We start from the raw sequence: 27861 nt of genomic DNA on the forward strand, positions 1-27861 counted from the left end.
CAAAGCGCAGCTAACCCAAGAAGGTTGCAAATGCACTGCACCCACGGTGCAGGTAAACCGCAGAACATCAGTGTGAAAACAGCCTTATAGAGCACTCGAAACAGTGAGGGTTCATTTACATTTGCACTTTGGGGGGGGGGGGGGGGGGGAGAGACTCCTTTAGTTAAGATGGTTTTTACCACCCCCCCTGCCCCAACTGCACTCCCTTTGGCTGTAGTGGCCAGGGGTGTACACATGCTGCAGCAAGAGTTATACGTCCTGCCATGGTTGGTGGGTATACAAAATTAGGATTGGAGGGCTTGGTGTGTATATATATATGGCAGTAATGGTCTGTCAAATCCAAATGAAATCGTGAACACTTAGTGCGTAAAGCACGGTAAAACCCCTCATGGATTTTTTGACAGGCAGACCAAAATTTTGGTAAAAAAATATATATTTTATTATAACATTATAAAATAGTACAAAACACTGAACATCATATAGTATTCAATTATGAATAGAAGATCATAATAAATACCCAAAATAACACATTCTGTATGTCTGCCACATACTGCCCATGGATACTGGTGGGCTAACTGTCGTACATACTGGCATAGACACCTTACACGTTTCAGACTAATTCTAGTTCTTCTTCAGAGGTTTTATGTCAAACGGGTAGTAGTAGTTCTACAATATAAATATATCACATTAGTACTGTAGTAACACAAAAATGCATACAGAGCAAAGAAAAGTGCATTCATGTATCTATATATGGCATAAACACATATGTCATACTTCCAAAATTATAAAAAACATATTGCATATAACCAATAAATAAGTGATCAGTTGTTTCCCAGAGAGCAGCGCACCAGATGGAACCACGAGAAACACAAGGAAATGAGCCCAAGACTGTACATACAGGGACCCCAGGTAACAGAGCAAAAGTTCCCACCATGTAATGCCAAACAGCCAGTTGGTAATCGGTCATTGGAGACTTTATTATGATGCTCATCTGTATAGATAAGCAGATTTAAAGAATTGTTAATATGATGTATAGGTATGCAGAGACTCGGAGATATTTAGATTGTAATATAGTCATAAGCAAGGTACTTAGAGATTAAATCTGGCTAATATCCAGTTACATATCCCGTCATTGAAATAAAAAAAGTCTATTACCTAAAAGAATGTAACCTTTAAATTTACCCTTCAGGCTGAAATATTGTGACCATTCACTTAAGCAATTCGTCGGTGTAGAGCAATCTCTCTGATATTCATTACTTTTTGGTTATTCGTTATTTTTAATTTCCCTTCCCAACATTATTTCCATACTCCTAGTTTATACTGTAAGAAGCATAGTCAAGTGATGACCTTCCAGTCCTACAGCTTGAACCCAACCGGGGTAAGCTGGACTAGGCCACCAAGGTTTATATCAGTGCTATACTTTATGCCTTCTCAGTTTTTGTATTACAAATGTTGTATAATATATGTAGCAACTTCAATTGATTTGTATTTGTTTGATAAAATAAATAAAAATTATTGTTAAAAAAGAAATAAAAAAAGTCTGCCTCATAGTTCAGCATACCTTAGTCTCTACAGTCAGCTCCAGTGCAACCTACTCCCAGTTGTGTGCTGCAGGAATGACCACACAGGAAGGAGCAGATATACCCAGCTGGAGGGCTTGATGATTCAATTCCTAATTGAATAATAAGTGACAACTGATAAGGCTAGCTGGAAAAGCTGGTGTCCAAATCTGGGCATCTAGCATCCATCATGGATCCTTCAACGTCAGGGCGTGCGGTGCGGCCACGCCCCCCAAAATATAGAGGGGCAGGGAAGAGCCTCATCCTGCGTCATCACACCACTCAAGCAGGAAGGGAAATTGCATTGGACCCCGCAAATTCCTAAGGCCATAAAGGAAGTCCATCCACGCCCCAAATAGGGGGGGAAGTGTCAGTGCATGCACAGTCCAGGGACATGGAATCATCCATTACTTGTAGACATTGCACAGCATATGCAATGGGTTGACCCCTAGTGGTGGTAATAGATATGACATCTGCACACTGCCAAATTGGCATTGAACATAGGACAGCAAACTATATATCCCATAGAAGGGCCAATCTCACCAGTACAAACAGCTTATAACACCAAAAAGAAAGTGATAAATGAAAAAATATTCCATAAATTGGCAATAGCCACAGTTCCCACAGGGGAAAGTACCCATAATCTTATATTTTTTTTTATCTCTCTCTGCTTGGTACTCACTATGCACAAATTTATCCCGTAAAGATGAGGCCCCTTTTATAAGTGATAAATGGATGGTCAGAAATGAAAGGGGCTAACGTAGAGTCCATACATAAAAGATTCCAGTATTTCCTAAAAATGCTACTAACTTGCTTATGTTGCCTTCAATATTTCGTTGTGATCCTAGTAGTATTAGTTTCCTGCACCTTTTTTTGAGAAAAAAGTAACTCATGCCGTGATCTATTTTTTTGCTTTTTTTTTTTTTTTTTTTTTTAAGGATCTTATTAGAATACCCTCTTTTACGTAGTCTAGCTCTTAGGCCCCTTTCACACTGGGGCGGTGGGTGCATTGACGGTAAAGCGCCGCTTTTTCTAGCGGCGCTATTCGGCCAATAGCGGGGCACTTTTACCCCCCGCTAGTGGCCGAGAAAGGGTTAAAACAGCGCTATGCTGGCGGTATAGCTGCACTGCCCCATTGATTTCAATGGGCAGGAGCAGTTTAGAAGCGGTGTATACATTGCTCCTTCACCGCTTCAAAGATGTTGCTTGCAGGAATTTTTTTTTTTTTTTTAACGTCCTGCAAGCGCACCGCTCCAGTGTGAAAGCACTCAGGCTTTCACACTGGAGAGACAGAAGCGTCTCTTTACAAGCGCTATGCAGGTGCTATTTTTAGCACTGTAGCGCCTGTAAAGCACCTCAGTGTGAAAGGGGTCTTAGTGTTTGAGCCTCAAATAGGGCATCGCTCGAGCAGTTGCGTCTAGCCCGAACATATTGTCCATAGGGGATAGAGGCTATCATGGTTCCGGATGAAAACTAGAGGCCTCAAGTATGGTGTTTCCTGCGGTAGGTAATGTATACTATATATAGTGTGTGTGTGTGTGTGTGTGTGTGTGTGTGTATGTTATATATAATATACACATACACAGAGGCAGAACGGGGATCTGCCTTTGTAAACAAGGCGGATTCCCGTTCTGACAGGCGACATGTCAGATCTTCTGTTCCCAGTGATCGGGAACCACAATCTCTATCATGTCCCAGGCAGCCCATACCCCCTACAGTTAGAACACGATGAGGGAACACATTAAACCCCTTGATTGCCCCCTAGTGTTAACCCCTTCCCTTCCAGTGTTATTTATTCATTGATCAAAACAGGAATTCGGAAGGGAACCAATATTGGAGCTTGCCCGGGGATCACTGCCACATCCCAGATAAGGAAAGAAACCAGAAAGGGAGATGTGCCCCAAGGGGGATAATACGGGCAGTGTGTCACCGGGAAATGAATGAATGGTGCAAACGTCAAATACACAAATGTTATTAAATTATTAACAAAAGTTTATTGAATACAAAATATACACAAACATATATGATATAAAATCACGTGAGTGGAGGAGACAATGAATAAATAGTAATCAGTAATCAAACTGCTAAGGTGCATTGGTATGTCCTCCCAGCAAATTCAAAGATGACCTGCTGGTGTGAGAGTACCACCGCACAAGATGCTCTACATCAGGGGTCTCAAACTGGCGGCCCTCCAGCTGTTGCGAAACTACAAGTCCCATATTGCATTGCAAGGATGACAGTTACAAGCATGACTCACGCAGGCAGAGGCATGATGGGACTTGTAGTTTCGCAACAGCTGGAGGGCCGCCAGTTTGAGACCCCTGCTCTACATGTTTCGGAATATAGAGAAATTGTGTTCCCTCTATACAGTGTATTTCCTTCTTCAGGAGTTTCGGGGGAGCAGTTTTTGATATTTTTCTAGAAAAAAGACAAAGGAATGTATAATCATACTCAATCATAAATATATAATAAACTGTAGATCAGTCAATGTATTTAGCACCAACATGGAGTATACATTGATCAGTGCATTTTATAGCATTTTATAGCACTGATCAATGTAATAATGTCACTGGTCCCCAAAAAGTGTCATTTAGAGTCAGATTTGTCTGCCGAAATGTCGCAGTCCTGCTAAAAATCGTGGATCGCCGCAATTATCAGTAAAAACAATTTAAAAAAAATACAAAGTCCCTAAATCTATCCCATAGTTTGTAGATATGATAACTTTTGCGCAAACCAATCCATATACGCCTATTGCGATATATTATTTATTTATTTTTTTGTTTTACCAGAAATATGTAGAAGAATACATATTGTCCTAAACTGATGAATTTTTTTTGGGATATGTATTATAGCAGAAAGTAAAAATTATTATTTTTTTTTTTTTTTTGCAAATTTGTCACTTTTTTTTTGTTTTATAGCGCAAAAAATAAAAACCGCAGAGGTGATCAAATACCACCAAAATTGAAGCTCTATTTGTGGGAAAAAAAGGACATCAATTTTGTTTGGGTACAATGGCGCACGCAATTGTCAGTTAAAGCGACGCAGTGCCGTATCGCAAAAAATGGCCTGGTCATTAAGGGGGCTGAAGTAGTTAATAAAATATATATATTTTTTTACCAACATTTTGCTCTGCCTGTCAAATTCATGAGGGGTTTTACTGTGCTTTACGCACCAGGTGTTTTTTGTTTGTTTTTGTTTGGATTTGACAGACCAATTCCTGCCATACACATATCAATCCCTTCAATCCCAATTTCGCTTACCTTGGGGTTTTATGCCCCCCCCAAACCTTTTTTTACCCTCACCTGCTGGTATTGATTGTGTATCTATGTTTAAAGACATTCATCTAATTCTGCATATAGAGCTTTTTTATGTTTTCTAGGTGTATCTGTTGTGTATATTATTGTCATTTAGACTTTTTAATTTTTTTGACAGTCATTCACATTCTGTTTTTGTTATATTGGGGGCCTCCAGGTGCCTTTCTTTCTCGCCACTGATGTAGCAGGATTTTTGAAAAGATCGAACCAGACTTTAAAATGGCATGGGCATAATTTCTGACCTTGATATCAAGATCAATATTCTTAATAATCAACTAATTAAATTAAAATCACACACCCTATATGGAGATCTAGAAAGGAAGCTCAGTAGTCGTTTTGAGAAATTTAATAAAGATGTGCTTATTAAAAAAGATAAAAAATTTCTGCGTGACAAAAAAGCCTTTCAAGAGGAAAGCGCATATAAATGGCAGGATGGCCAAAAACCAACCAGAATAAGAAATAGTTGTCTTGGAGCACCAAATTATACCGTAAACAACTCCGGTATGTCCAAATATCCATCCATGTCCTCTATCTCCTACCAATCAGTGGTCACACAACCCAATAGACGTAGATTCCACAAAGTTCACTGCCATGGGAATGTATCCAATGATAACACCTCTTACATGGAAGATTTGTCTTCCCCCACACACTATTGGGCATAAAAATACTGCACATAGTATGCACCATCACACTCAGGCCCCTGGTAGCAGTACAAGAGCATTACAGCATACCAGCACTATTCTATCCACTTCACGGCAGGGTGATATTTTTAGATAGAATGCGAGCATAGACATTAAAACACCAGGACAGTATGAAAAAACACACCCACAAGACACACAAAACACACCCACCCAAACCTCACTAAATATTATTAATTTGTCATCTCATCATCTTGCACAGGATGAAATGTGGGTCCTTGGGAAAGAGCTTACCTTTTTGTCCTGTGGCACCAATTAACAAATTTAAAGTTATCAAAGATACACTTCTTTTTATACGAAACTTGTTGCTAAAAAGTTTATTTTCCAAGAAACATAACGGTCTAGTATCCACATATACTCAGAGATCTAGAAGCCATTGATAACTTAACAGCACTACTTGAAGGAAATGATCCAGAGAACCAAATTGATTCTCTGGATCTGACCGATTGTAGATGGCATCATTTCTGCTCCACCACCACCTAAATCCCTTGTAGGTGGCCTGAAAAAGAAATCAACACTTTACCCTGCGCCAAGTTCTAACTTCAATGCAGGCACCTTTCTGAAATTGGTAACTAAAGATATGCAAGAGCTTAAAACATCCAATAGGTTCAAGGGCAATTTAACACACAATAAAACTAAGGCCTTACAATCCCTTACACGGAATCAATCTATAACAATAAAGCCCTCGGACAAAGGGGGTAATATCATTATTCAGGACAATGCAAAATATATGCGCATGTGTAAAAACATCCTAGATAATGTCGAATGGTATCGCGTAATACCAAAGACACTTATTGACAGAATTCTAGGTATTGGTTGACCAAGCCTATTATCGCAATATTATTGCCAAAAACACATTGGAATATATTAGGACCAGCTACCCAAGGGAAGCCACCTTCTATGCTCTCCCAAAGGTGCATAAAAACCCCTCAGCCCCCCCCCACCCCCCCGGTAGACCTATCATCTGTGGCAGAGGTAGTCTGACCGAAAACCTTAGTTGTTGACAACCTACTCAGACCCAATCAGACTCAATCAGACCCTTTGTGGATGTACTTCCGTCCAACATCAAGCACACTCTTCATCATTTGCAGATTTTGGAGGGCCTCCACGTCGATGACTGCACTATTCTTGTGGCCATTGACGTTGAGACCCTATATAGTTCTATACCTCACGACAGAAGCCTAGCCACCATCCAAAACCTACTGTTCCGGAGAAGCCATTACGAACGCCAACACAGTGGAATTCATCTTTAAGACATAACCATTTCACCTTTTCTGGCTCCCACTACCCCCCAGGTACAGGGAGTGGCCATGGGAACATGTTGTACCCCCTCTTATGCTAACGTATACCTGGGGGAGTGTGAGCGGGATTTGTTTTTTGATGATACAGCATGTATGTACACGGACCATGCGATTGCATGGTACCGATACTAAGATGATATTAAAATCTTATGGGAGGGCCCCATTACACTTCTGAACCAATTTCTTGATTACATTAATCAGAATAATGCCTTCAATCTCAAATTTACTATGACTTGTAGTCTGTCCACCATTACGTTTTTGGATGTAACTATACATAAACACTCCAACGGCCATTTGTCTAGCGAACTATTTGGAAAATCTATGGCAGGAAACGCCATACTTGAGGCCTCTAGCTTCCATCTGGAACCTTTGATAGCCTCTGTCCCCTATGGACAATACGTTCGGGCTAGACACAACTGCTCGAGCAATGCCCTATTTGAGAAAGAGTCTCAAACACTAAGAGCTAGACTACGCAAAAGAGGGTATTCTAATAAGATCCTTAAAAAAACAAAAAATGGATCACGGCATAAGTTACTTTTTTTCTCAAAAAAAGGTGCAGGAAACTAATACTACTAGAATCACAATGAAACATTGTAGACAACATATGCAAATTGGTGGTATTTTTAGGAAATCCTGGCATCTTTTAAGTATGGGCTCTAGGTTAGCCCCTTTTATTTCTGACCGTCCATTGGTTACTTATAAAAGGGCCTCATCTTTACAGGATAAACTTGTGCATAGTGAGTACCAAGCAGAGAGAGAGAAAAAAATACAAGATTATGGGTACTTTCCCCTGTGGTCACTGTGGCTATTGCCAATTTATGGACACCCGAAAATGAATCACCTTACCAAATAGGGAGAGATTTAAACCTAAACATTATGTTAACTGTAGTTTATCTATTATCATGTGTTACTATGTTGGCAAGACTAAGTTGGAATTCTGGCGCAGGATCTATCGTCATATAACGAGCATTAATAAAAAAGATTCAGAATTACCACTTGGTAGTTTTAGCTCTCTGGTTCACAGGGAAACTATTCCAAAAATTACATTTTTGGCATTAGATCATATGTACGTGAATCCCAGAGGGGGGGGGGGGGATTTTAATAAATTGCTGTGTTACAGAGTGAACTAAGATGGATTTACCATCTTAAAGCCACAATGCCACCAGGCCTCAATGAGGCGTCTAATTTCAAACCTTATTTATCAGGCTTCCAATCGGTTGTATGTGAACTAGATCTATAGCTTATTCTGCACAATCTATTCATATATTCTATCTCATATTGTTATTTATTTTTTATGTTTCTCATTCAATATTTTTTCATTTATCACTTTCTTTTTGGTGTTATAAGCTGTTGGTACTGGTGAGATTGGCCATTCTATGGGATATATAGTTTGCTGTCCTATGTTCATTGCCAATTTGGCAGTGTGCGTAAAAAGAAATTTAGTGAGTACAAATGTCTTATCTATTATCACCACTAGGGGTCAACCCGTTGCTGCATATGATGTGCAATGTCTATGTGTAATGGATGATTCTATGTCCCTGCATGCGTGGACACTTTTTTTTTTTTTTTTTTCCCCCTAGAGGACTGGGGGATTGGGCCCTCTCTGCACTGCCAGGCGCGCGTGGGTTCATCTCACGCCCCCTATTTGGGGCATGGATGGACTTCTTTTTTGGCCTTTGAAATTGTGGGGTCCACCACCATTTCCCTTCCTGCTTGCGTTCCACCCTAGAGCGCTGTAGGGCGGCCGCACGTGCATCGGTGGCGTGATGATGTGGCTCCGCCCCGCCCCTCTCTTTTTGGGGGGGACGTGGCTGCACCACACGTCCTGACGCCAAGGGATTCATGATAGATGCTGGAATCCCAGATTTAGGCACCAGCTTTTCCATCTTGCCTTATCAGCTGTCCCCTATTATTCAGTTGGGAACTGAATCATCAAGCCCTCCAGCTGGGTATATCTGCTCCTTCCTGTGTGGTCCTGGGAGTAGGTTGCACTGGAGCTGACTGTGGAGACTATGGCCCCTATCACACGGGTGGACCGTTCAGGTCCGCCTGTCAATTCTTTTAGGCTGCCCTGAACGGATGCTCCATGCATCTCTATGGAGCGACGGATGTCAGCGGAGAAATGTCTGCTGACATCCGATCTGCTCCGGTCCACTGAATACAGACAGATCGAAACCCTATTTCCATCTGTCTGGCAGATCAGATTGAAGTCCATCCCTGCACAGTGAGCGGAGATGGACCTGGCATCCGCCGGCTCAGCGGGGATCAACGGATCGATCCCCGCTGAGCAAGCAGAGTCCATCAAAACGAACAGCCCCGTGTGAAAGGAGCCTCAGGTATGCTGAACTATGAGGCAGACTTTTTGATTGCAATCACAGGATATTGAACTGGATATTAGCCAGATTTAATCTCTTAAGTACCTTGCTTATGAATATATTACAATCTATATGTCTCTGAGTCCCTGCATACCTGTACATCATATTAACAATTCCTTATATCTGCTTATCTATACAAATGAGCATCATAATAAACTCTCCAATGACCGATTACTAACTGTCTGTTTGGCATTACATGGTGGGAACCTTTGCTCTGTTACCTGGGTTCCCTGTATGTGCAGTCTTGGGCTCATTTCCTCGCGGTCCTCGTGGTTCCATCTGGTGCATGTGTGCGCTGCCCTCACTGGGGAAACAAATGATCACTTACTCATTAGTTATATGCAATATCTGTTTTTTTTACAATTTTGTAAGTATGACATATGATGTGTTTATGCCATATATAAATACATGAATGCACTTTTCTTTGCTCTATATGCATTTTTATGTTACTACATTACTAATATGATATACAGTATCTCACAAAAGTGAGTACATCCCTCACTTTTTTTGTAATTATTTTATTATAGCTTTTCATGTGACAACACTGAAGAAATGACACTTTACATTGTAGCAAAGTAGTGAGTGTACAGCAGGGGCGTTGCTAAGTCTGCAAAAGATCTGGGGCTAGAGCCCATAGCAGCGTTCACCAACCTTTTTGCAGGCCCGGGGTGGGGGGGGGGCAATGGCTGGTGTTGGCACTTCAATCATCATGGCACCATGGTTGATTGTTTCTATTGTTACATTCTATTATATAATGAAGCGGTTCAACTTGCCATAATGCAGAATCAGTGGGAGCCCTGGGCATGTCACTTGTCACTGTCGCCTGTCACCAGATGCAGCGTGTGACTTGTCACTGTCGCCTGTCACCAGATGCAGCTTGTTACTTGCCGCCGTCGCTTGCCACCAGATGTGGATTGTCACCTGCCACCAGATGTGGATTGTCACCTGCCACCAGATGTGGATTGTCACCTGCCACCAGATGTGGATTGTCACCTGCCATGTCACCTGCCACCATTTGCAGATTGTCACTTGCCACGTCACCTGCCACCTGATGCGGATGGTCAATTGCCACGTCACCTGCCACCAGATGTGGGTTGTCACTTGCCACGTCGTCTGGCACCAAAAGTGGGTTGTCACTTGCCAACTGATGTGTATTGTCACTTGCCATGTCAGTCAGTGCCACCAAATGTGCATTGTCACTGTATTGGTGACAGGCTGGCAGCACTGGTCCATTTAGTGTGGGCATGATAGGGGCGGGCAGTGAGAGATGATGTGATCTCGCTGCTCCCCGCCGCACCTCCGACATTAAAGAGGCCCGCGCTGTGAGGGTGGAAGAGCACTGATGTGTGGTGGGCAGTGAGAAATTATGTAATCTCTCTGCTCCCTGACGCACCTCGCTCCCACACTGAAGAGGCCCAGCTGTGAGGGCAGAGGTGATGTGGAGCCGGTGGAGAGAGATGATGTCATCTCTGCTCGTCCACCCGCTCACTTCTCTCCTCTTATCCACCTCTCTCATGCAGCCTGTCTGTCGCAGCCATGGCCTGCTGGCCAGGCAGGGATCCTGCAACAAGAGACTCGGGGCTATGGGCCCCATATTCAGGGCTATAGTCCCAATAGCCACCCCCTAGCGACGCCACTGGTGTACAGCATGTATAACAGTATAAATTTGCTGTCCCCTCCAAAATAACTCAATGCACAGCCAATAATGTCTAAACCGCTGGCAACAAAAGTGAGTACACCGCTAAGTGAAAATGTCCAAATTGGGCCCAATTAGCCATTTTCCCTCCCCGGTGTCATTCGACTCATTAGTGTTAATGTTGATGATCAGGCCGCACAGCGAGCGGTAAGCTGCAGGCCTGGACAGGGTTAACACAGGCTGCGGCCGCTGCTCGCCTACCGCTATGCGGGCATGCCTGTGTCTTTTTCCGGCGGAACTAGCGGCTGCATGGGCTGAGCTGTGTCTCTCTCATACACAGCTCTGCCTCGGAGCCGACGCTGACAGTTCTGCTCTCAGCTCCTACGGACTACTCCTCCTCCTCCAGCCATGGGTGTCCGCACGGTGGGGCAATGGGGGGGAGAGCTGCGGACCACTGTCAGGATGTTTCTCCCACTCGCCCCCCCCTTCTCATGTCGGCAGCACGGGAGAAGAGAACGCTTCCTGTCTGTTGTTCTTCCTTCCCCATTGGCCACAGTGGAGGGCCAATCAGAAAAAACTGGAGGGTCATCATGGGAAATGTAGTCCCTGAGATGGATGGCCCAATTGTTCTCAGCAGGGAGCCGGCTACAGTCCCCAGCACGCACTCTGCTGGGGTTAAAAAGAGAAAACCCGGAAACAAGCTGAGGAGTGCAACACTGTAGCAGCTACTACAGGAGACATGGAAAAAGAGTGCACTGTGCTGAGGGAACTAATAGCCCCAGCACCATCAGAGGGAGCCACGCTGTACCCACACTAGGGCTGGGAGATTTTCTTTAAAAAAAACTCGATTCACGATTCGAATCGAGTTTTTTTTTTTTTTTTTTTTTTTTTTGGAAACCGCGCCGGTCCGGAGGCGCTGCGGGCATGAGTTTTTAGGCGAGTCCTCGGCTTCGGCCTAGTCAGCGGTGTCCGGCCGTAGCCGCGGACTAGGCCGAAGCCGCGGCCTCGCCTAGAAACTCATGCCCGCAGCGCCTCGGGACCGGCGCGGTGAAAAAAAACAAAAAATCTAAATAAATCGATTTGCTTAAATTTTGAATCGATTTGACCTCTCAACTCGATTCAAGATTTAAATCGATTTTTTTTTTCCCAGCCCTAACCCACACCACCATAGAGAGCCACGCTGTACCCGCACCACCAGAGAGAGCCCTATGGCCAGTCCGGGCCTGTTCCCTTGTAATAGAAAAAAAGCATAACAGGACCTCATTAATGTGAGATCTGGGGTCAAAAGACCTTGGATCTCACATTTAAACTTAAATGCAATTAAAAAAAAAAATGTCCCTGTAAGGCCATTGGGGAGAAGTGATGTTTGACGTCGCTTCCATCATCCAACAGCATTGAGTCAAGTGTGGGCAATCATTCCCTCACTCGACTTAGTGCCTCTGAGGGGAAAGGATGGGATCATCTTTGCTGTTGCCGATGGCTCCAGTACGCGGCGGAGACGACCGGAACGTGGCAGAAGGGGGGCCTCTCCTGCTGCCGATAAAAGTGATCTTGTGGCGAATCCGCTGCAGGGACCACTTTTATCCTAAAGTAGACTGCCCGCCGTTTCAGACAATACCGGGGTTATGGCAGCTATCTGCTGCCATAACAACAGTATTCAATGTCAATGTACCGACGTATAACGAGGACGGGCGGTCCAGAAGTGGTTAAATTTGGTGTTATCGCTCTCACTCTCTCATACTGGTCAATGAAAGTTCAAAATGGCACCTCATTGCAAAGAACTCTCTGAGGACCTGAAAAAAAGAATTGTTACTCTACATAAAGATGGCCTAGGCTATAAGAAGATTGCCAAGACCCTTAAACTGAGCTGCAGCACAGTGGCCACGACCATACAGCGGTTTAACAAGACAGGCTCCACTCAGAACAGGCCTCGCCATGGTCAGCCAAAGAAGTTGAGTGCATGTGCTCAGCGTCATATCCAGAGGTTGTCTTTGGGAAATAGACGTATGAGTGCTGCCAACATTGCTGCAGAGGTTGAAGGGGTGGGGGGGGTCAGCCTGTCAGTGCTCAAATTATACGCTGCACACTGCATCAAATTGGTCTGCATGGCTGTTATCCCAGAAGGAAGCCTCTTCTAAAGATGATGCACAAGAAAGCCCGCAAACAGCTTGCTGAAGATAAGCAGACTAAGGACATGGATTACTGGAACCATGTCCTGTGGTCTGATGAGACCAAGCTAAACTTATTTGGTTCAGATAGTGTCAAGCGCGTGTGACGGCAACCAGGTGAGGAGTACAAAGACAAGTGTGTCTTGCCTGCAGTCTGGTGGTGGGAGTGTCATGGTCTGGGGCTGCATGAGTGTTGCCGGCACTGGGGAGCTACAGTTCATTGAGGGAACCATGAATGCCAGCATGTACTGTGACATACTGAAGCCGAGCATGATCCCCTCCCTTCGGAGACTGGGCTGCAGGGCAGTATTCCAACATAACGACCCCAAACACACCTCCAAGACGACCACTGCCTTATTAAAGAAGCTGAAGGTAAAGGTGATGGACTGGCCAAGCATGTCTCCAGAACTAAACCCTATTGACCCCATCTGTGGGGCATCCTCAAATGAAAGGTGGAGGAGCGCAAGGTCTCTAACATCCACCAGCTCCGTGATGTCATCAAGGAGGATTGGAAGAGGAATCCAGTGGCAAGCTGTGAAGCTCTGGTGAACTCCATACTCAAGAGGGTTAAGGCAGTGTTGGAAAATAATGGTGGCCATGCAAAATATTGACACTTTGGGCCCAATTTGGAAATTTTCACTTAGGGGTGTACTCACTTTTGTTGCCAGCGGTTTAGACATTTAAAGGACAACTAAAGGCAGGCTATGTATTTTTAGTGAACCCTTGGCAAAGCTCATGAAAATGACACATATTAAACCTAATAAATGAAATTATGATCAACTCATCATTCATCTGTTTTGCTTGCTGTAACCCACACTCCGAACCTGTGCCGCTGGATTCCGTTTGTGATGCTGGGCGCAGTAGAGATGTAAAATTTCCAGAAATTTTGAAGCTTGGAAAAAAAGTTTGGTTTTTTTTTCCCGTTTTTTTTGGGGAAAAAACCTGAAATTTTCAGAAAAATTTTAAAAAATGGTACATTAGCACTTTTTTGTCTTTTTTTTTAAGATTGAAAGTCATTCTGTTACTTTAGGAACATAAAATATGACTATGGACAATTTGACTTGACATAAAATTATCACAACTGGCATATTAAAAATAAAGTGTAGCCTAACAATTATCACAAACAGAATTTACTTTTTTATAATATTTATTTGTAACAAAGGGAGCAACAATCTCCTGAACTGCTTACTAGTTGGGCTGTTCCACATAAAAAGCCTCCACAAAACAATTTTCAAAACCCAAAGTAACAATTTTTCATATTTCCTCTCCACAGTATTAAATAAAAACCCCATTCTCATAAAAAGGATTGAAGCTGGGGGAAGTGTTTAAGAAGAGAGTGGGACTAAGTTTCAATGGACATTTTAATCAGAATCATTTTCTGAGCTAAAATTGTCAGTATCTGTCTCTGCTTCTGCAGCTACACTTTTTTGTCCGTCATCACAATTAGGAACTTCTAAAAACTTAAGGTGAACACCCTGTCTTTAAAATATTTTATTCATCACGTTAAAATAAAATATTCCACAATTTTTTTTTAATTTTTTTTCCAATTTTTTGGAAAAAAACAAAAAAGCCTTCAGGAAAAAAAACTTTTTTTTCCGGGCGTTCACATCACTGCCTTTGCCCTCTGCGTCACCCACGGGGCACTACAGTTCCCATAATTCAATTGGCAGTGGGTGGTGGCATAGGCAGACTTAATGTGAGAAGAGTGGGCAGAGCCATGGCATGTCTTCTAGGTTGATTGGCACGCTGGTGCATTCTAAGGAAAGGAAGCAGCGCCCCCTAATGACGTCACGCCGCCGCGCTGTAGTCTCTTAACAGTGGCATAACGCAAAAGGGGACAACGGAATGATTTTAACAACCAGGAAGCTTTGTTGTCTAAACAATAAAGGTAGCTGACAAGCTGGAGGGGGATCAGGTACATTTCTCCATCTACTTGCATTCAGATTACAAACAAGGGCAGATATATTGTACGTCATATTTACTTTTATCACCTATTGATTTTAAATTTTTGACCTTAGTTCTACTTTAAGAGCTGTGTGATGAGTTATTTTGAGGGGACAGCAAATTGACACTGTTATACAAGATGTACACTCACTACTTTATGTCCAAAGTCACATGACAAGTCGTACAAGTGTGAATGGAGCCTTCAGTGAATACGTAATTGGATAAAATGGTGTTTTGATTTGTTGTCTACAGTTCTGATTTCACAATTCACTATCAGACTATTTTCCACCCATTTTTCACTTTAGGTATAATTTCCGGCTCCTCGCAGTTGGCGGGTCTCTCTACGCTGTTGGAGGCCAGTCCTTACAAACCATGGAGTCCTTCAATCCAGCTCAGAACACATGGAACTTAGTAGCTCCCCTTCCAGATACCCTGGTGGAGTTCTCAGCCTGTGAAAGCCTGGGGAAGATCTATGTAGTTGGTGGTTACACTCCACGAGGTTGGTCGGTTGTTTGTTTTTTTTTTTTTTTTTTCTTAAAGTAGACCTTTTAAGCATGAATAAAGTCCTGACATGTCACATTATACAGCAACAGAAGATTTTTTCAGAAAAGCGCAATCTTGCATCCTGAAAAAACGTCTTTGATCTCTGGTTGGGTGAGTTTGCCTAGATGATGTCTTATGTCGTTTGCAGCCAGTCTTTTCTCCTATGTACATTGTAATTTGTCACACACCGCATGGTGAGAGGCTGCAGCAGGGGCTGATCTGTGTCAGACATTTGTGAACACAGCCAAGAAGGCCACATGCATTAGCATTTATATGATTGTGTCATGCCTGAGCCAGCACCTTAGTCCAGGAAGTAGTTGGTGACCCTGGGTGATGCCTAAACAAAGATGGCACTGTCCTTCTGGAGAGAGAAAAGCAGGTGGAAGCATTATAAGGGGGAGTACTGTGATCTCTGTGAGAGGTAATAAATACCTGGAAGTGTTACGCTTTCTTATTACTGAGCATGCTTCACCTAACTTAAAAGAATGTACGTTACTGTGCAAAAGTTTTGGGCAGGTGTGAAAATTTAAGAATGCTTTCAGAAATTGAAGTGTTAATTTTTTTTTTTTTTATCAATTAACAAAATGGAAAGTTAATGAACAGAAAAAACTCCAAATCAATATTTGGTGTGACCACCCTTTGCCTTCAAAACAGCATCAATTCGTATCTGTACACTTGCACATAGTTTTTGAAGAAACTCAGCAGGTAGGTTGTTCCAAACATCTTGGAGAACAAACCACAGATCTGTGGATGTAGGCTGCCTCAAATCCTTCTGTCTCTTCATGTAATCCCAGACAGACTCAGTGATGTTGCGATCAGGGCTCGGTGGGGGCCAAACCATCACTTCCAGAACTTCTTGTTCTTTACACTGAAGATATGGCATTGGCTGTATGCTTGGGGTCATTTTCCTGCTGCGGAATAAATTTGGGGCCAATCGCACACCTCCCTGATGGTATGGCATGATGGATAATTATCTGTCTCTATTTCTCAGCATTGAGGACACCATTGATCCTGACCAAATCTCCAACTCCATTGCAGAAATGCAGCCCCAAACTTGGACCTCCACCATGCTTCACTGTTGCCTGCAGACACATTTTATTGTACGGCTCTCCAGCTCTTCGGCGAACAAACTGCCACCTGCTACAGCCAAATATTTTTCAGATTTTGTCTCATCAGTCCAGAGCATAGCTCCCAACTGTCCCTGATTTTGGGGGACTGTCCCTGATTTTTGACACAAAGTCCCTCTTTCCTCCTCATTTGTTCCTCATTTTGATCTGAACTATATATTTGTATATGTAATGTACTTTTTATCTTCCAAAAAGTGTTTCCCAGTACTAAACCTTTCATCCAATATCTAAAGCGCTGCATTTGTAAACATTTTAACGCCAGTATAAAGGAATAGTAGTGGTAAAAAAGCACTTGTGGGTTTAACTAATCATTTTTTTTTTTTTGTATAATTCTCCTTTTAAGGGGGCGTGGCAGTGGGTGTGTCCTATGCCTACATACTTTTGCTAATAAGTGCCCCTCTCTCTCATCTTAAAAAGTTGGGAGGTATGCAGAGCACCTGCTGCCACTTTCTGCACCCCAGTTCCTAATGTTTTGGTGCATAGTTGAGTTGCTTAACCTCGTTTCCACATTGGAGGTATGGATTTTTGGCCGCAATTCTTCCATGAAGACCAATTCTGGCCAGGTTTCTTTGGACAGTAGATGAGTATACCTGGATCCCACTGGTTTCCACCAGTTCAGTGCTGATGGCACTGCTGGACATCTACTGATGTTGAAGGGAAGTAAACATGATTCATCTGCTGTATTAAATTTCCTTGGCTGACCACTGCATCTATGGTCCTCAACATTGCCCATTTATTTGTGCTTCTTCAAAAGAGCTTGAACAGCACATATTGAAAACCCAGTCTGCTCTGAAATCATTGCCTGGGAGAATCCTTGCTAATGCAGTATAACTACCTTGTGTCTTGTTGCTGTGCTCAGTCTTGCCATGCCATGCCACCTGTGACATGAATCTGTCTTCCACAACCTCACCTTGGTAGCAGAGTTTGGCTGTTCCCCACCCAGTTTTAAGCCTCCTACACAGCTTATTCTGTTTCTGACTGTATTTCAGCCTACATATGACATTGATGATCATTAGTACCTGCTTGGTGTAATTGGTTAATCATACACCTGACTTTAATCCTACAAAATCCCTGACTTTGCAAGTGTACAAAGTGTGCAAGTGTAGAAATTGGTGCTGGTTTGAAGCCAAAGGGTAGTCTCTCCAAACATTGATTTGATTTATATTTTTCTTCTGTTTGCTCACTTTGCATTTTGTAAATGAATAAAAATAAACAATTAAAATAAGTGGTGCACTGAAATTTTGGCCAACGATACACATCGGCTGAAAATTGTGTTTTCAGTGTGATGTCTATCATAGGAGGTGGGACTTTGTTACTGTGGCCTGAGAACTTCTAATCCAGGTACGTAACACAGCGGGAGATCGCCACTCTGTGTGATCCGGGCACTGGCGAGGCTGCATCTGGTGGGCACTGGCGAGGCTGCATCTGATAGGCACTGGTAGGCTCTGCAGTCTTTGACCATCTTCTGTATGCAGTCACTGTAGATCTGAGGGGAAGATCTGAAATGAGGGGAAGCTCCTCTGATTTTCTATCATCTAATCACGTATAAACAAAAATGCTGTTTTTAATTTTCCTTGCATGTCCCCCCTCAGATCTACAGCGACTGAACTTTCAAGTATACTTGTATTGCAAAGTGGATTTGCCTTTAGTAAATAACCCCCCCCCCCCAATCTGCAGTCTCTGACCATCTCTTGTATCATGTCTTCTTGATGTGCACCTATAGAAATGTTTCTAATACTAGTAGCAGTGTTTTTAAAGAGGAAGTAAACCCTCCTGCCAAAATAAAACTAAAAACACACCCTGCAAGATAAAGGCATAATGAGCTAGTATGCACTGCATACTAGCTCATTATGAAGTACTTACCCAAAAACTAAGCCCCCGCAGCCGTTCTCATCTCCCCCACAGGCCACCGACATGTCGCCCGGGGCTTGCTTCCTGGTATCACGGCTCTGGCGCTGTGATTGGCCAGAGCCGCGATAACGTCACTCCCGCATGTGCCGCATGACGTCGGCACATGCAAATACAGGGATATCTCCTAAACCATGCAGGTTTAGAAGATATCCAGTGCAGCTACAGGCAAGCCTAATTATAGGCTTGCCTGTAGTTTAAAGTGGTTGTAAAGGGTTTACAAGCACTTTAAGTAAGAGATTGCAGACATGATACAAGAGCTGGTCAGAGATGGCAGACTGCATTTTTCTTGAGCATTTCTTGCACTAAAGGTGCCAATAATGGGCAACAATTCATATTAATTAAAATGTATGATATTAATTAAAAAGTTGAATGTAATACAGTTATATATAAAAATATACCGTAAATCTTTTTAAAAAACTGTAATTTTCAGTTTCGGCTAAGTGCATCCTGCAGTTTCGGTTTTGGCATCAAAATTTCCATTCGGTGCACCACCTTTATTTTTGAAAGCAGTTTTACTTTACAGCATTTCTTCACACCTGCCTGAAACTTTTGCACAGTACTGTATTTAAAGGAGAAATGGGGCCAAATCTCTTTTGGCCCTAACTCTCCTTTAGGCCACAGTAATGCACTCCTGTGAACCTTATTCAGCTGACGATGGGATAAAGCCTACTGTTCGCTGACGTCACTCAGACGGTCCAGACTCTGAAGAGATCCAGACTTTAATGTTGTCTAAGAGGAATGGACACTGTAATGTTGGGATCCACCCAGATCCCAGCCTGACAACTGACTCGGCCTCTCAGCGTGCCGCTGAGAGCCTGAGCCATCTGCTCCTGCCTCCTCCACAGCCCAACACTCCAGTGAGCACTGAAGGGACAGAGCAGAGAGCCAGTGACTAACAGTCCCCACTCTCTGCTCACTGAAGACCAAGACCTGAGCGATCGGTAGTGTTTGATCGCTCGGTTCTCAGTGTTAGAGGTGGTGGGGGACAGATGAAGTATCGGATTGATGCTGCATCCACCTAGGTGAGTATGTAGGTTTTGTTTTTTTCAAACCCAATACTTCTCTTTTAATGCTGGGTCTGCTTTAAAGCCCAACACAATATTCTTTGCTCCCTTTCCCCCATTGAAACTGAGTACCAGTCCATTATGTTTTTTCATAACCTTTTCAGATGTCTTCTAGCCAGTCATGTGATGTGCTAGGTCCTCTTTGGTCATTTGCCAGGGGTCAGCAGTCCTGGATGACACGGAGAGATGTGGTGCTGTGATAACATCAGCACTACTGTCTACATCAATACACTGTGAGTGCAGGGCACCAATCAAGGTTGCAATGCTTTGCAGCCCCCCGTAAAAAAAAATATAATAAATGCAAACTTTTTTTCCTGCAAAACCATATGCATTTGGTGAACCTAGCCTTTATGATGATTGGTATCATTCAACTTGGAAGACTGAGGGCATCTTGTGGCGAAGCAGAGGTACTGCAGGGGTCACCTTCAAATTAAAGTGGTTGTAAACCTTTATCTATACTCAGTGAAGTGACTGGCCTCAGGTGATACACAGAGATGAAACAAATATTCCCACATAAGTTGTACCTGTTTATTTGAAGTCTTCTCTACAGCCATTCAAAATCCAGAATTTATAATGCTTGCCTATGCTTTTAGAAAACAGATGGCCAAGAGGTGAAGTTACACACTGCAGAGCTCAGTGAGGAGAGCTATGAGAGCTGATTGGAGGGAAGGGTCGGTCCCCCCCCCCCCCCCCATACACACAGCACACAGGAACCGAGCTGAGGCTGTCAATCAAAAGCTGTGTGCTGGAGCTCCCTCCTCCCTTCCCTTTTATCTCTTAGTGTTTAGGAAAACGTGTCAGAAGTGACTCACACAGAGTAGCAGAGGAACAAAGCAGCAGACAGAAATGACACTTGGTGTTCTGGGTTGAGACAAATACACACAATAGAAGGCTACGCTATTTTCATATTTCATGTCTTTACAACTACTTTAAAGCTGAGTGTTGCAGCCAGAGCTTATTTATAAAAATCCAGCAAAACATTTCTGTGTTGTATAATTCTGACTTCTTTGTTATTACTGACCCTTACACTCCTGACCCCTGAACTCTGTGGTACTTACAATTTATCTCTAAAATCTGTGTTACTAACTACTTATCCATGTACTGTACGATACTACTGACCCCTGAACACTGGGTTATTTACTACAGAATCCTGCATTCCTTACTACTGACCTCTGCATTACTTACTACTGAGCTCTGACCCTTGCACTCTGCATTTGTAACGAGCCCCTTGCTCGCTCGGTTCCACTCTCCCGACACTCCTCTGCAGCTATAGAATCAGATTGCAGATCGCAACATCTGATGCTCCGGGATTAGAACTACAGCTATGTGCCGTTCTAACCCAGTTGTGATAGCTCAGAACAAACACCAGGCTGTATGTAAGTTCAACCAGGAATCTCTTTTATTGGAAAATACAGGCCCTTTTATACGCTAAAAGTGGAGGTGCATACCTCCGGCTCATATTACTCTGAACATACACCTGTGACCAGAAACCTAATTAACATGGGCTAATTAACTAATCCCTTTAGACAGCCTAGATGACTCAGACATGACCTTTAGGCCAGACTGGCCGTCTTGTAGCTTAGAAAACACAATCAACATTATCACAATAGCAGAGTTAATTAACGCAAACAACAATGGGGATCTAATGACTCTTAGATCCCATACTAGAGACTTATTTTAGCAGACAACAGACAGGTAGCTGGACTTGATGACATTAGCATTTAACAGTAGGAAACCCAACGGTATCAATCAGTCACTATTCCAATATTGCAAATCCAGGGTCCCCAGAGTCTGTGTGTCCTGGGGGACCAGGACCCGAACCAACAGTAATACCACCTCAAGGGTCCCCAGGCATACAGCTCACAAAGAGCACCGTTCCCCCAAATGCCAGGGCCCACGATCAAGAGGCTAGCATTCAGTCCCCTCAAAGTCTCTCTCCCGGCTAGGTCTGTCACATTTCTCCCCTTTCGGCAGGAGACTAACTCAGGAGGAGACCCCAGATGGGTTGACTCCGAAGTTAGTCAGTAGTTCCAGTCCTCTAATGCCTGTACCCACACAGTACCCCAAACAAATTGTTCCAAACAAAGCATTACTCACCCAGCCAACCTCTGCCTCTCTGAGAACATATCTGCCGCTGGGGAGAGGCCTGGACTAGCCCTTCTTCCTGGAGTCCTTTCTGCCACTGGAGAGAAGACAGGGTGTCTAGGCTCACTCCGTCATGCTGTTGGGGATCTGGGCGGACTGCTCAGCATCCCTGGGGTATATAGGTGGAGACTGAAGTTCCATCCACCTTCACAGGAAATCCATCCTCTGTTAGTTGAGGGCAGAGGCCAGCAGTACTCGGCCCTGTTACCAGCCCTTCTGCTGGAAAGCCCACACCATCTGCTCCGGCTAACTGTTGGGGAGGGAGGCTGACTGCCCCGCCTCCCTGGAACTCGGTAGTTGTTGCCGGTGCTGGGCAGAGGTTGGTAGCACTCTGCCCTGTTGCCAGCACTTCTGCTGGGGAAGTTCCTTGTAACTTCACAGAAACTTCTGTTGGTGCTGGGCAGAGCCCAGTGAAGTTTAGCCCTAATAACAGCTCTTCTTCTGCTGGAGGCTCACCAGGTTGTTCTTCCTCAGCAGAAAAGTCTATCAAATCCCCTGTCTCTGCAACTGGTGTCTGGGGATAAAGGTTCACCATCTCCTCTCCGTGGAACCCAGAAGATGCTATCAGTGCTGGGCAGAGGTTAGCAGAGCTCTGCCCTGTTGTCAGCACTTCAGGTTTGGGGACGGCAATCTTCAGATTTTCCACTGCCGATTCTCTGGCATGCTGCTGGACAAGCACATTCCTCCATCCAAGATCATCCCATGCAGAAACAGGTTCATCAAGGTCAGTCAGCACTTGCTGCATCCTCCATAGGACCTCCGCCTCCATAGCTGCGGGGGCAGGTTGGCAAAGCACACTGTTACTCTGCCACATTGTCAACTCTTCAGCCAGGATTTCAGAGTTGTCAACTGGTATTTCCTGATAGTCCCAGGCAAAGGGAGCCCCACCCTGCTGCTGAGCAGAGTCTAGCAGCTGTCTGTAGGCCATCTCAAGCTCCCATTCCTGAATGGCCAGAAACTCCAAATCTTCCTGTGCCCAGTGCACTTCCGAGACATTCAGTCTCCGCTCTCTGTGCTCCATTATTTCCTCCAAACCCCACTCCCGATCTCTCCTAAAGTCAGGGTCCCTGGACAGCCTCCAGTACAACAATCCCAGGCCTTCGTAGTCAAAGCCTTCCGTGGAGCTGTCATCTGCTGTCCACGGGCACACTTGGGCTACATACCACTGGAGGGCTCTGTAGCTCTCGTCCAACCGCATTTCTGCCCGGATCAGCCTGCTTAACTCAGCTGTCCACTCCTGGTTCGGCTGTTCCCCCAATAACAGCAATCGTACTTCATACTGCGACTAATACCTTACATGGATGGAGGGGAGAACTTTTCCCTGGTGTCGCTGCTCAAGGGCTAGCGCTTCCTTCCAGAGTTCACAGCGGATAAAATCAAACCATTTCAGCAGGACCTGCTCTGATACTGATCCTCTGTGCTGTATCTGCATCTCTCGCAACCTCCTTTTGAATTCCTCTTCCATGGTGGCTGGTATCTGTACCTCTCCTGCTATCTGGACCTTGGATCCAGGTGATGGTTTGGATGTGTTCACGGCAAGGAAGCACGATCCCACCATTCCCTCCACGGCTCTCAAGTAAGTCTTTCAGCGTGGCTCTCCTGCAGGCTGGTTTGGAGTGTCCCAGTAACTGGAGAGCAAATCCCACTGCTGAAACCAATGTAACGAGCCCCTTGCTCGCTCGGTTCCACTCTCCCGACACTCCTCTGCAGCTATAGAATCAGATTGCAGATCGCAACGTCTGATGGTTCGGTCATCTGATGCTCCGGGATTAGAACTACAGCTATGTGCCGTTCTAACCCAGTTGTGATAGTTCAGAACAAACACCAGGCAGGCTGCATGCAAGTTTAACCAGGAATCTCTTTTATTGGAAAATACAGGCCCTTTTATACACTAAAAGTGGAGGTGCATACCTCCGGCTCATATTACTCTGAACATACACCTGTGACCAGAAACCTAATTAACATGGGCTAATTAACTAATCCCTTTAGACAGCCTAGATGACTCAGACATGACCTTTAGGGCAGACTGGCCATCTTGTAGCTTAGAAAACACAATCAACATTATCACAATAGCAGAGTTAATTAACACAAACAACAATGGGGATCTAATGACTCTTAGATCCCATACTAGAGACTTATTTACAATACACATTTTAGCAGACAACAGACAGGTAGCTGGAATTGATGACATTAGCAATTAACAGTAGGAGTCCCAAAGGTATGAATCGGTCACTATTCCAATATGGCAAATCCAGGGTCCCCAGAGTCTGTGTGTCCTGGGGGACCAGGACCCGAACCAACAGTAATACCACCTCAAGGGTCCCCAGGCATACAGCTCACAAAGGGCACCGTTCCCCCAAATGCCAGGGCCCACGATCGATCGGCAAGAGGCTAGCATTCAGTCCCCTCCAAAAGTCTCTCTCCCGGCTAGGTCTGTCACAGCATTGCATACTCCTGCACTTTGAACTCTGTTACTAATGATCTCTGCACTCTGCAGTATTTGCTACTGACCCCTTAACTCTAAATTACACACCAGCTACCCCTGTTCTGTACGCTGCCCCCCCAAGCTAGTCATGGAAAAAAAAGTGGTCTTTTAGTGTGTCAAGGTGCCGGACACACGGCTGTCTATGGGAAGCTTTTACATGTCGCAATCAGCTGATTGCGGCTGAGAAGCTTCATTGGTCTGTGCTTAGGGAGTGCTCGGGGCGCAAGTGATGCGCTCCCATTCTACAATCATTTGTCCCTTGGGCTTCTCTTCTTTTTTTCATTGGCATGGTCTGGAGGAGGGTGGGCGGTGCTTTTTGTGGCACCGCGGCGTCACTTCCGGTTTCCCACCACTCACTGTGCTGTGGAGTCAGACTGTGGTGGAATGAGCCAGGCCTGAGCGGCACCTTTGCCCCCTCCTGAGATTCCTCCTCCTCGGCTCCTCCAGTAAGCTAGCTAGCTAAGCAGAAACGCAGCGGCCCATGGATCTCAGAGAAATTTTATTCACTGACAGCCCCGCCGCCCCGCGCTTCCCCACACTTCTCTCTCCAGTGACAGACTCCACTCCACCTGAGTCAGTGGTAGACTGGCAGTGCAGACTGGGCCCAGGGCAGATCTGACTGATCGCATGGCTGGAGCATAATGGTGTGTCAGTGAGTGTGCCGCATGTGTTTTTATATAAATGAATTTGCAAAAAATTTTGTGCTTAAATCTGCCCTGTGTATGTAGTGTTTACAGTTATATACACCCACCTTCTTATTTCCTGTATATAGAGACCTTCCTCCATTATCACTGACTGCAGATCTACATCATCTGTCCTGTTACTGTGTGTATGTATATATGTGTGTGTGTGTGTGTATGTATGTATGTATGTGTGTGTGTGTGTGTGTGTATATATGTGTGTATATATATATATATATATATATATATATATATATATATATATATATATATATATATATAATCTATCTATATATATATAATCTATCTCTGTATACAGGACAGATGATGTATATCGAAAATTAGTGATAATGGAGGAAGGTCTCCATATACAGGAAGGTGGGTGTATATATAGCTGTATACACCCACCTTCCTTCCTGTATATACTAATACCATCCACCTCCTCTATATACACGTACTGTACAGGCCGCATTTGATGGGCACAGTGAGGTTGCATATGATGGGCACAGTGAGGCTGCATTTGATTGGCACAGTGAGGTTGCATATGACTGGCACAGTGAAGCTGCATTTTATGGGCACAGTGAGGCTGTGTGAGGTTTAATTTCAGTTTGTTTGTGCCCCCCCCCCCCCCCCCCAAAATTTTGAGCACCAGCCGCCACTGGTTACTACTGATCTATGCACTCTGTGTTGCATACTACTGATCGGCTGTGTCCAATCACAGCCACATGTAAAGGAAGAGCCATTTATCTGCACCTCCTCGGCTCACACTGACAGAGTGTGAGGCAAGGAGAGCCGATCAGCAGCATCTCCTCGCACGGGAGACCAGGGCAGGAAATTAGGGCACTGATCATCAGTGCCCTAAAATACAGTGCAGTGCCCATCAGTGACACCAATCAGTGCCCATGAGTGATGCCAGTCAGTGCTGCTTTTCAGTGCCTGCTCACAATGCACATCAGTAGTGCCCATCAGGGCCACCTATCCCTGCCCTTCAGTGTGGCTTATGGTGCCTCCTCTTCAGTGCCCATAAGTGCAGCCTCCTCAGCGCACATCAGGAGAAAAATTTACTTATTTACAAAATTTACTGACAGAAACTAAGAAAACTTTTTTTAATTTTTTTTCAAAATTTTTGGTCTTTTTTCCTTTTTTTTTTTTTTTTTCTTTTTAGCATAAAAAACAGCAGTGATTAAATACCACCAAAAGAAAGCTCTATTTGTGTGAAAAAAAATGAGAAAATTTAAATTTGGGTACAGTGCTGCATGACCACGCAATTTTCATGCAAAGAGTGAGAGAGCGCTGAAAGCTGAAGATTGGCCTGGGCAGGAAGGGGGTGAAAGTGCCCAGTATACAAGTGGCTAAATTGCCAGTAAATGGCAGCTTTGGCAATTTACTTTTGTTTGGGACTGTGTATTGTAGGTACATTGGGGAACCTTGCCAAGGGGCAGCCACTCGGCAGAGCACTTTGTCCCCATGTTGATGAGAACAAGGGACTCTTCCAAAACTCTGGCCTGGTGGTTGTGGCGGTCTATAGGTTTATTGGAATCTAGAAGCCCCATTTTAAGATAAGAGACTCCCCAGATACCCCCCACTTGAGTAAGGGGTACATTGAAAAAAAACCCCTCCCAAATAAAGTCCTACAATGTGCATCCACCTTCAATCATGTCAGGCAGGGACCAAAACTGGGCAGTTGTGGCGCTACAAGCCAAACCTCAGTGAACAAATGATGTGCATTTCCGAGTATCCTTTCCGTCCGGTAGTTCACTGGCAATTACTCAGCTGCAGAAGTTTGCTGTGGCTGGTTGGCTATCATCAGGGAAGATGATAATAAAAAACTTTTGGTTGCCTGCCTGTGGGCACCTAAAGTAAATCTAAGTCTGAGAAAAAAAGATATATTGCAGCTTACCAGTCCTTGGATGTGGTGACTGCATTCGTTTTCTTTTTTTTTTCCTAAGGCATTTTTTCCCTGTTTAAGCTTCTGGTGATCCTGCCAAAAACACACTTCTTTTCCTAGAATGACAATGCTCACTCATTGTACTTATGGAGGAGCAGTGATGTCACCCTAGAACAAGCAGTGTATTAGGACTACAGAGGTCCTAAGACAGGCATGTCCAAAGTCCGGCCCGCAGATAGTAAGGCTGCAGATGGGCACTGATTAGGCTGCATTGATGGGCACTGACCCTTATTTTGCTTCACAGTTCTTTAGTTAAAATGTAAGTTTTTCTCTAAATAACACACCCGAGCTCATATCTCTTCACCACACACACACAGCCACAAAGGCAGGATAATTCTTGTTGGGCAGTGTATTAGTGCTCGGATGAATACCCTTAGAACAAATTTTAATGGTTTAAAGAATGTCAGCCCTTACAATGTTCACTTTATCAAATCTGGCCCTCTTTGAAAAAAGTTTGGACACCCCTGTCCTAAGAGATAGCTGGGAACAATGTAACTGATAAGAGTGGTACACTCTCTTTTGCATTAGACAGATATAACAAAACACTTTTTAATGGTATATTTGGCAGACCAAAATGGAGCAAATAAAAAATTGTTCTTTGTTAGGGTTTACGTGTGTGAATGTCAAGGCAAACAAAACATTATTATAGTTAATACAACGCTGCAGTACATAATACACATTTTCCCATGTATTTTGCCTTTAAAAGTGCTGCAAGTACAGCAAAGTTACTGTTGATGTTCCAGAAATATAGCGCTTCTACCTTCCTCTTTGACAAGACAGTAGAATTCTTAAAGTGTAAGTTCACCTTTACAGAAAAATCCGTAAGGTGAACTTACACTGGACCCCCTCCTCAACCCCCCCTCCCACTTACCCTTTAAGCACTTGGTGTCAGCCTTGCCTACTTAATTTCTCATGATTACAAAGAACACTGACTTCTTGTCATCTCCTCCCCCTTTGCATCTA

At 44.1% G+C, this 27861-nt stretch overlaps 1 protein-coding gene across 1 annotated transcript in view; it reads left to right on the top strand.

The window, feature by feature from the left end:
* The window catches only part of KLHL42 (kelch like family member 42), a 45497-nt gene that overhangs the window by 13477 nt on the left and 4159 nt on the right, over positions 1–27861 (top strand). The window contains exon 3 of the mRNA XM_073621687.1: positions 15301–15494. Within this exon, the coding sequence (XP_073477788.1) occupies positions 15301–15494 (194 nt within the window). The remainder of the gene's footprint in view (positions 1–15300; positions 15495–27861) is intronic.

Source organism: Aquarana catesbeiana, linkage group LG03 (assembly GCF_042186555.1).
Source record: "Aquarana catesbeiana isolate 2022-GZ linkage group LG03, ASM4218655v1, whole genome shotgun sequence".
Lineage (NCBI taxonomy): Eukaryota > Metazoa > Chordata > Amphibia > Anura > Ranidae > Aquarana > Aquarana catesbeiana.